Here is a 10,063-nt window from a genome sequence, read left to right as displayed (position 1 = left end):
GAGAGTAGGTAGATGGCCTAATGTGATCTTCAATGAAGGATGAGTGAAAGAAAGAAAACATGGATGAAACAAAACTACACATGGATGCAAAAATGGAATATCTACCTCAATGCCTGTCCCACAAAAGCAAGGAGCTAAAGGATTTTGTTATGGAGAAGTTTCGTAAAAAGGTATGGGTAAAAGAGTTGGGTAGAAAGAATAAATATTAAATTGAGGAATTCAACCCTACGTGTGATCTACAACAAAAAGAGTTCATTGGAGCTAGCATTTTGTGGAGGGCAAATGCTCTTATTGCTCAATTAAGGACCAACTCACATCAACTTCGGTGTGAAACAGGACGGTAGAAAAGACCTAAAGAAGCTTGGGAAGAACAGGTGTGTACATTTTGCACGTCTGGGGCTGTGGAATCGAAAAAACATTTCATTTTGGAATGTGATGCATTCAAAGACATCAGAGAAAGTTATGAGAACATGTTAGCATCAGTTTCTTGGCATTGTCTTTTTAGCGAGGGGATAGTTGGAAGGTTGGGTCAGCTCATCATCAATTTGAATTGGAAAAAGATTAAATTGCAAAAAAGTAAAAAAAAGAACTAATGATCTCATAGACTATTTTTAATCTCGTGGACCTTAAAATATCATTTCATAATATTAGAGCAAATCTACCTGCGACTTCTCCTCCTTCCATGTATCTTTATACTGTATTAATTTGTTTCAAAGAGTATTCCAAAATCAAAAGTTAGTTTTGACTTATAATGCCTAACACCTAATACAAAATCAAAATCAATTAGATTCCAAATTCAAAAGTTAGTTGACTTACAATGACTAATACAAAATCAAAATCAATTAGATTGGATGTTATTCAATTTAAGACATAAAAATGTCTTAAAATTTATACTTGAAGCTATATGCCAGGGAAAGCTACTGGCGTGCACTCGATACTCTGTCCTTTGGTCTGCGTAGAGTGAGAAGCACAGCCCCTCTTTGCCGTCATTTGACGTGTATTCACCCGCCTGTCTGAAGAGTTGTGGAGCGATCAGAAACAAGCGCGGAGACTCATTTCAATCCATAGAAAAGAATGAGAAACTCAAACATCGATTTTCATGCCCCCGATCCAATGCAATGGATGTTTTCCTTCTGAAATTTGTCAAATTTTCATTTTTTGCAACAATTTTAAGGTGTCTGCCTTGTGATAATCCCCTTTTAAACGAATTTCTTTTTGTTGACAATTCCAATCGGGAGTCCAATTTTTTCTTCGGCAATTGAGTGCAATTCGAGTCAGATCACAAAGCTACGCAATTTAGTACATTTACACAGGTGATCAGAACAGAAAATCCGTTTCAAAGTAAAGCTGTCTATATTTTTTAGCAAAACAATGGTTAGGTTAATTTCTACCAAATTTGTAAGGCCGGGAATCAGTATCTTTTTCCGTGACAATTCCTTTAAATGCTTATGCAGGAAGCTTAATTCTGAAACACACTGCATCAAAGTGACTTCAGTGGAGCCAGGGAGTTGGGATTCCAAAAAGTTTAGGATTTTTGCGGCCCTAAATGGATTCTTCTCCACAAACTTCGCGAAGGGCGAAAAAGTATCAGTACGATGAGCAAAGTGCTTTAAAGGATGACATCTACTCAACTGTGATATATAAATCGGACGAACCAAGAGACGTTTACTCCACGGTTGTTATTCACGAAGACTCGGAATCCTCAGAGGACGGAGAGAGTAATATTAGGGTCGAAGACTCCACGACATTTACGCAACAATGATTTACAAAGAACCGGAGGAAGATGCTTCTCTGCCTCCTCTTCTCCAAAGAGTACCTAAGGATTTCGATGCAGCACATGTCGACGAAGAAGATGATATTTACTCTACAGTTGTCGTCAAATCGGAGGAACCTTCCTCTTCTTCTGGCCCGTATTTTGGCGGAGGACGATTCCGAAGTTCCGCAACAAATCTTTCGAGTAGATACACAAGACCGTCGGTTACTGGCAGCGGTAGAAAGTTCAGTAAAAATGAAGAGAAAATCCAGCAAGAAGATGCTTATTCAACTTTTCTGGTTAATTCTACGATAAGCCCTAGAAGAGAAAGCCCGAGAGTTCCTGTTCCTGCTGACAATATAGGTTCAACCATGATTCGTAATAATGATACATACTCTACAATGATCAGGAATGATGATATATATTCAACAATGATACAGAAATATGACGTGTATTCTACAATGATACAAAAAGATGACGAAACATTTTCCACTATGGTTCACAGGGGTGGGGATTCATCGTCTTCTTCCATAGGTATGGCAGTTCAGAGCATGCGGAAATCGAATGAAGTCTCTGGAATCTCCAAGAGGAAAGGTCCAGAAGGAGACAATGGAAGATTAGAGGACACAAAGAAAAGATCTAGCAGTCCAGTTCCAGACAATGTGATCAGAGAAGATCCATCTACGAAGTACGAGTTACTTGATGAGCTTGGTATGTTGTCATTTTAAGGCACTTTTGCACCGTAATAGGTTTTTGTAAAAGTTCTGTCTAGCTGCCCTTCTGCAACAACATTAAATGTAAGTTAGAACTCTTTTGTTATTTTCTGAAATCATCTGTTTCAGTATTCGTGCATGATCTTAGGATAGGTTTTACAGTTATTTAGATTATGCGAATTTCTTTTTTCAGTATTTTGCAAAATCGTTTTCTGAGTTGTTCTTTTCCACTTTTGAAGGTTACAATTCTGTAAGGCTGTTCTAAGTTGTCGAAAAGGTCTTTAACATAGTTTTCGTTAGTAGAATTGTTTTCTTTTTTTAAACAGAAATGGATATTTTTGTATTAAAATTTTGGGGTGGGCTGAATCGTACAGCAAGTTAATAGAAGGCATTAAAAGCAAAATTCTTATCAGTGTTCAAAATGTCCCAAACATTCGAAATTGCTACCCGACAACTGTACCAGCCCTACCGACCTAGGATTATACGTATGGGCCTGACCTGTATACTGCTTATTAAATTGATTCAACAGTAATACTATTTTAAAACATTATAAAGACCAAATGTTGCACAATATCATTTCCATTAAGAGATTCTTGATTAATACCACCCTAAACAGTTGGCTATCTGTTTAGCTGATCCCATCTGCATGTCGCCCTTTGGGCCTTGGCCTTGCTGCACTGTCTCCTTCTCTTTTACTCTAACTGCTTCATATCAGAATGAACTGATGGATAAATTGCGAGGGTGAATAAAAGACTGCAAGAATCCTTCAGACAATCGCAATCAATCTGCAAGTTTAGAGACCATATCATGCATAGAATCAAATTTGGCTTCCAGAACTTCATACTTTTTGCTGTGGCTTTCCATGAAAGCTGTGAACTCTTTTTCTTTTTTCCTATGAGCCTTCAGCTGAAGGGAGGTGCTAAATTGCTAATGACATGCTGACCTTGATGCTGTTGAAAACACAGCAGCATTATACTCCCAGTCCTCTTTCCAACCTTCCCATTTTCTAACAGAAACAGATAGTGTGTCGTGAACCTCAGACACCTCACATTCACATCTCCTGATTCCCTTCACAAGTCTGCTGTCTCACATAGCATGCATCATTCAGTGAACAGCGGCAGCTAGCCATGTCTCTAACACAATCAAACCACTTCCTATTCAAACTTTGCCATACTCCAAACTCAAACCACTTCCTATTCAAGCTTCTCTGGTCTCCTTGTTCAAACCGCTCCCTGCTCAAAAGACCCAAGACAGCATCACTAGTCTTCAGAGAATCCTCTACTTTCTCCATAGAGGGTGAGAGATTCAAGCCTGTAATTCAGTCTGGAGGAAGAGGTGCAGCCTCCAGAACACTTTCGGATACCAACCAGCCTCTGCAGAACTGAATTCCACTATAACTTGCCACCCCTCAACTGGCTGTGAGTGCCAAATAGACAATAAAGATCAATATCCCAATCTGCAGGCGAAAAAAATACATTCATGCCTCCATCCCATTCTCCTGTGATATCAATGTTCAATGCAGGTGAGAGTGAATAATGTGGTACGTCTACCTGCAGGGGCTTTAATACCTCTCATGTCTCCAACCTCATGATGTGCCACTTGTCACTATAATTTGCTTGCATTGGGACTGTGGTTATTGAATTATAAGTCTTGGGTGGTGGGACGAGATTGGCCCCCCCCTTAACCAATTATCCTTATCCTCCCAACCTCTATAGCTACAGCTTTGTTGGTTTTCAAGTCTGCATAGGAGTTGTGGACTCTCAGGACCTGGAAAAACTCAATACTTTCATCATTTTCTGCGGTGCTTGAGAACTTTGAATGAGCTTTCCTGGATGAATGTCTCAAGGGGTCGTTTGGCAGTGCATATGAGATATTATTAATGTTGAGTCTCCCACCACTGTGATGTGATTTATCCCTCTGTTATTGAGCAGAGACAATCCCTGATACAGTGCCAATGCCTCTGTCTCATTATTAGTGGTGACTATGATCCTGATGAACGAAACATAGTTCTTGATTTTCTTTGGGATCAAAGATGGCCCCCCCCCCATTGCCTGCCTCCCCTTCTAGCTAGCAGGATTGTAATCCAACATTTAACTCTTTTATGGTAATATGCTAGTGAGTAGCTTGCTTTGTAGGCAGTCTACTGACAAGATAGACTTTAACTCTTATCAAACTGTGGAGAGAATATGACTGGGAACATGTATGATGTAACCTTTGGGATATATAAGCAATGCAACAGAGCATAGTAGTATTATATAATAGCTTATCTAATTTAGAAACAAGTTCAAGATTCTTGCAACTGTGTACCTCAATATGTTATCTATGTATATTGATTTTCTGTTCTACAGGGAAAGAGACATAATAATACATTTTGTCATATGCTCAAAGTTTCAAACATCTGTTACATCCCAACAGGCAGCATTAAATTCTATTTAACTATTTTCTCTGATCAGTTATTGAATGCCAACATGCAGTAGTAGTTCTGATTTTGCAAACTAGATACACAATGCTGAATTTTATTAAGTGATTGTAAGGTTAACCAAATTCTGTTGCATGAGAGTTCAATGCAGTACCATGTTCAACTTGGTTTGGTCTTCAATGGGGGACTGACCAGGCTTCATAATCATTATCTCATCGCAGCATCTCTACAATATGAACAGAACCTACGATGATTTTAATTTTGCATTCAAGTGATATTTACCTGACAGAATATGGAGTAAACATGGTGGTTTCTCTTGTTACTTCAGGAAAAGGGTCTTATGGAGCCGTTTATAAAGCTAGAGATCTCAAAACTTCAGAACTGGTTGCCATCAAAGTGATCTCCTTATGTGAAGGGGTTGGTTCTTCAACTTGGGGTTTATGTCAACATTGGAAGTAGTGTGTATTATTTTTCTGGAGTGACACATTCTAGTTCTCTTTTCAAAAGTATTAATTGCATTGGCTTCATTTACATGGAAGTATCAAGCTTACTCTTTGCCTTCTTGAACTGTTGCCCTGTTAAGGAGGAGGGCTATGAGGAGATACGGGGAGAAATTGAAATGCTACAGCAATGTAATCACCCAAATGTAGTACGGTACTTTGGAAGCTATCAGAGTGAGGAGTATCTCTGGGTATGTATGAAACTCTATATATGTTTAGGCTGATTTTAATGTTATTTTCTTTCTCGTGCTTTGGAAACTTGTAAATGATAAATATATATTTTCTGCTACTTTTCTTCCCTTCTGCTGTCTTTGGGACCTATGTCACACGATCACAGGACTGTGTTTTGTCAATTTTTGGAGGGAGATGGAAACCCATATGTAGAGAACTATATTATGTTCATGACAACTCTCAGTTCATTTGTCTGCAAAGAGTGAAAGAATGCATACTAAAGACCAAATTAGGTCAACGAGATTTATATACAAGCAAAATATAACCATCACTGTGTAATTGTCAGAAAATATTTGTTTCCTCGTTGACTTTTTTGATGATTGTTTCCTTGTTCTTCACTCTTTCTGATTACCTAGGACTTCACTGTGGAAGATCTTTAAAAGGCTGTGATTGCTGTTGTTTTTGAATTTTCTTCGGATGCATCCTCTGTGTCTTATATTATGAAGTATAGGGCTTGTCTTTGAATCCTCTCTATTTGCAGATGTGATATACACATTCATTAATTATGTTCTGACCACTTTTCCTGTTTCACACAGATGGCAGGCAAATATTGTCAAGTTAAACTAATTGAACACAAATCCTAGTTAGTATTTTTTCAATACATAGAACTAATATTACTATTTTGAGATGATATAATTCTAAATAGATAGAAAACTTACTATAATAAGTAATAAATAGAAGGGGTGGATCAAGTAAATCAGTTGGGCTTTATTGCTAGGGCTTTTCTTAGACAGCATAATGGAAACCTAGGAAACCTTGATTTCTAGGGCATTTCTTAGAGAGCGTTTTGCTTCCTAGAAGCTCTGAATGATTATTGAGCCTCTCTCTTGAATGAGCTCTAGTTTGATCACTTTGTGCCTTATGCCTAGCATTTTTAAATGATCTCCCTCCTACCAGGACTCCTCCCCAGTGAAAGTCCATAAAGAGCAGGGTTTTTGGCTGAAGTGACATTGGGCCTCTACCCCATTGTTAACACTTTATCTCGCTTTTGTCTTGTAGGGTTTCCTTCTCCAAGGCCTGCTAGAATTGTGGTAACAGGCCACATGCCTCTTGTCTTCCATGGCTGAGACAGAGTAAAGTTGCCCTGGAACATGTAATGGCTCCCTCTGAAAATTGCCCTTAAGGTTGAAAAGAGCACATGGCAATATTGTACAAGTATCACAGTATTTCTTCTAATTTCAAACATAGATGATATTGAATGCACAACAATGTAATCAAGTAGTTGTTTTTACCAACAACACCAATAGTTCATAGCAACTAACAAATTCACAATCTTACCCCTAGTGCTGTTACACCAGCAGACCTGGCTGTATTAGTAATCTTTTATTGAATACACTAGCAATTTACACAAGGATTACAACATCAGTCAATCCTATCAGCAACACAGTACATTTCGCTGATTCAACACACAAATAACCAACTTACAAAATCATTAGTTTCCATACTGCCTCAGGAGACATTCGTAACAATGATGTTCGCGGCTCAGATTCCACCTTACAAACTTTGCTGCCCCAATAATGCCCTAAAAGGCCTCACTGTTATCTATAGATATGCCCTAATTGGCCTTGTTGCTGCCCTACGCTGCATGTCCAAACCCTCGCTGCTGCCTTCAGGCCTTCGCTGCTGCCAGAATGGGTCTCCACTGCTTTCACCCTGCCTTTCTCTGCGTCAACATTGCCCTCACAACTCCTCGCTATCTATACTTTTTTTCGCTGCCCCCTGCTGCCAACAAAAACCTTCGCTGCTCAGATAGTAACAGACCTATGCTAACCCAAGATAGTCATTTGCTGCTCAGATAGTGCCACATAACCTCGCTGCCACAGAATTAGGTTTTGAACAGACCTATTCTATCCCAGAATTGTCCTTTGCTACCCAGATAATGCCCCAGAACTTCGTTGCCACCAAATTAGTTCTTGAACAGATCTACACCATCCCAGAATATGTTGAAGAATGTAACTAGTGTCGGTCTTTATAATTATATTTGAGTTATAATGTAATGTATTTGTCAAAAGAAAGAAAAAGAAATTTTATTGTAAAAGAAATTGACTTATTAAAGCATGGGTTTCATGCTTGGGTCAATGATTAATAGGTGAAAGCCTCCATTGTAGGCTTCTAGGATTTATGTCAAGAGTCCTTGTCCATGTCATCATGTAATATACCCTTCTTGGGCTTTGTTTATCAAGAAAAAAATATATATTTTTATGTAAAGTAAGTCATTTAGACCTCGTCCACCAAGTCGGCCTCATTGGGAGGTAGAATCTGCTATATGAAGGCAACAACTCGACCTCATTTGGAGCACATTCACAACAAGTTCGATTTGCAGTTGTTGGAGAAGAAAAAAGAGTGTGAAATTCTTGGAAGGAGCAAAAACCTAGCGAAGGAGAAGAAACCCTAGCGAAGAAGTTTGGAGACCATTTTCTCTCTCCTTTGACTCACACATGCGAAATTTTGAAGTTGCTGGAGGGCCGAAGTTGCAGGGCTGCAGTAGGGCCGAAATTCTAAAGTTGGGGGCCAAAATTTTGACTTGAAGTAGTTTGACAAAAGTTGACTTCTGGTGTTTGGTTCATCATCTTGGAAGGTATTTTGGTCTGGTCTAAGGTCTTGGATTGTCTTAAGTTTGATTTGAATCTACTAGTGGAAGAGTTTGACTAGGTTTTCCCCTACATAGGGGTTTTAGCTCTGGCTAAGTGCCTATATTTGGTGTCCTTAATCTTCAAGCTTTTATTTTGATGATTGCTTGATGAGAAGAAGATAAAAGAAGAATATAAAGAAAGTCAATAAGAACATAAGTATATCACAAGTAATTGTCAATACAAGAAAATCTTTATGCCTTTCTCGTTTTCTAACAGAATAGCCTTCATTGCCCAGATAGAACCTCATTGCCATAGAATTAGGCCTTGAACAAACCTACACCATCCCAAAATAAGTTTTCACCACCTAGATAATGCCACAAAGCCTCGCTGCCACATAAATTATCCCTCAGAAAACCTTTGTTACCACAAGTGGATGAATGGTGCTTCAGAAGTTATGCTAAACAAAGTAAAGAGGAAGGTGGATTGGCTAGGGTGGAAACTTTCACCATTGAAACCAACTAGAGAGAAAGGGGTCTTAAAACACTCCAAGAGCCTCAACCCAAAAATCAGAAAGATAAACAATCCATGATGATCAAAATGAATTTCCTCTTTCCTTTTTATAGATTCTCTTTGGGGTTACCCTCCTAATTTTGATTTGAGTGGCTAAGAAATTTCCTTCCATTTACCCCAAATTTGACTTTTATTGCAAGTTTTCTCCATTTACCCCAATTTATTTAATGTTACTCCAACTTGTCCTGACGATGAACCACACTAGTTGGTTCGAAACGCGTCGACAAATGATATTCCATGTGATTTTCGCCGAAGAATCTTTCTTAACTTGATATGGATCACAGAAGCCTGAACTCTATTAGCATCAAATATGTTAAGTTTTCTACAAGAGGAACAATAGAAACCAATTTTCTGATTTGATAATTAATTCATAATGATCTTCAACCAGTTTATCTTATGCCACTGATATCATTGAGCAATTATACACATAAAATCTCAATATTAATGCAGCGAAAACAATAAGATCATAAAGAGAGCCATGCACAATAGAGACAACCAATTTACCCTCAATGTGTGATAGTTATTACATCGTTTAACTCTCAGCCTCTTATTATATGCACATATATGGATTGCTAATCCAGGGATCAAAACTGGGGTGTTAGATGGTACATCATCATCGTCCTTGTAACTGGTTGAGAAATGTGAACTAGCTCATCATCCTCAACTGTGTCCCCCACTGCAGCAATATGATCTCTCAGCTTTTCTACTTTCATGAGATAGCTTGCTACTATATCTGTTTTGCTGATGCAAGCAGTGGTGGGCTTGTTTCTTAGGAGCATCTTCCTGGATATGTTCACACTTTGATACAGGGTTCCTAAGGCATCTTACATACCTTTGGCAGTCTTTGTCCCAATGATATGAGGAATTAGGGCATCCTTAATTGAATCCATCAGGTTTTGCTTCATACCTATTATCTTCTTGTTGTCTTGCCAGATCTTTGCAATCTATAAGCAGTGCAACTTCTCCATATGATACCATAAATCTTCCATTTCCGGAGGTTCTTAAAGTTGGAAACTGCCTCCAACAAGTGACTCTCTTACATATAGGGTCAACTAGGGTTTCACACCCCAAAACTCTTCTCAGTCACATATGCTGAACATTGGCACATATCTTTCAGTCATTGAAACTTGGACATACTGCACACTGAAACCATTTGACAACTCTCTACTCAAGACAACTTGCCTCTCCATACCTGGAATCTGGAAGATTTCAGAAACTGTGCTCTGATACCATTTAGAATTTCCAAACCATGGGAAACATATTCTGCACTCTAAGAGAATTCCTACATAAAACTAAACAGCTAA

General features: G+C 38.6%; 1 protein-coding gene across 1 annotated transcript in view; it reads left to right on the top strand.

The window, feature by feature from the left end:
- Nucleotides 1–891: 891 nt before the first annotated feature.
- Nucleotides 892–10,063, top strand: part of LOC149222328 (serine/threonine-protein kinase 1-like) — a 332,568-nt gene continuing 323,396 nt past the window's right edge. Inside the window, 5 exon segments of the mRNA XM_089385374.1 lie at nucleotides 892–1,313; nucleotides 1,455–1,736; nucleotides 1,739–2,464; nucleotides 5,214–5,302; nucleotides 5,469–5,576. Of these exon segments, the coding sequence (XP_089241500.1) occupies nucleotides 1,547–1,736; nucleotides 1,739–2,464; nucleotides 5,214–5,302; nucleotides 5,469–5,576 (1,113 nt within the window). The 5' untranslated portion in view covers nucleotides 892–1,313; nucleotides 1,455–1,546.

The sequence above is a fragment of the Pinus tabuliformis genome, chromosome Q, assembly GCF_031772625.1.
Source record: "Pinus tabuliformis cultivar Carrire ecotype Pingquan chromosome Q, CPIR1, whole genome shotgun sequence".
In the NCBI taxonomy this organism is placed as follows: domain Eukaryota; kingdom Viridiplantae; phylum Streptophyta; class Pinopsida; order Pinales; family Pinaceae; genus Pinus; species Pinus tabuliformis.
This window is presented reverse-complemented; position numbering and strand designations above follow the sequence as displayed.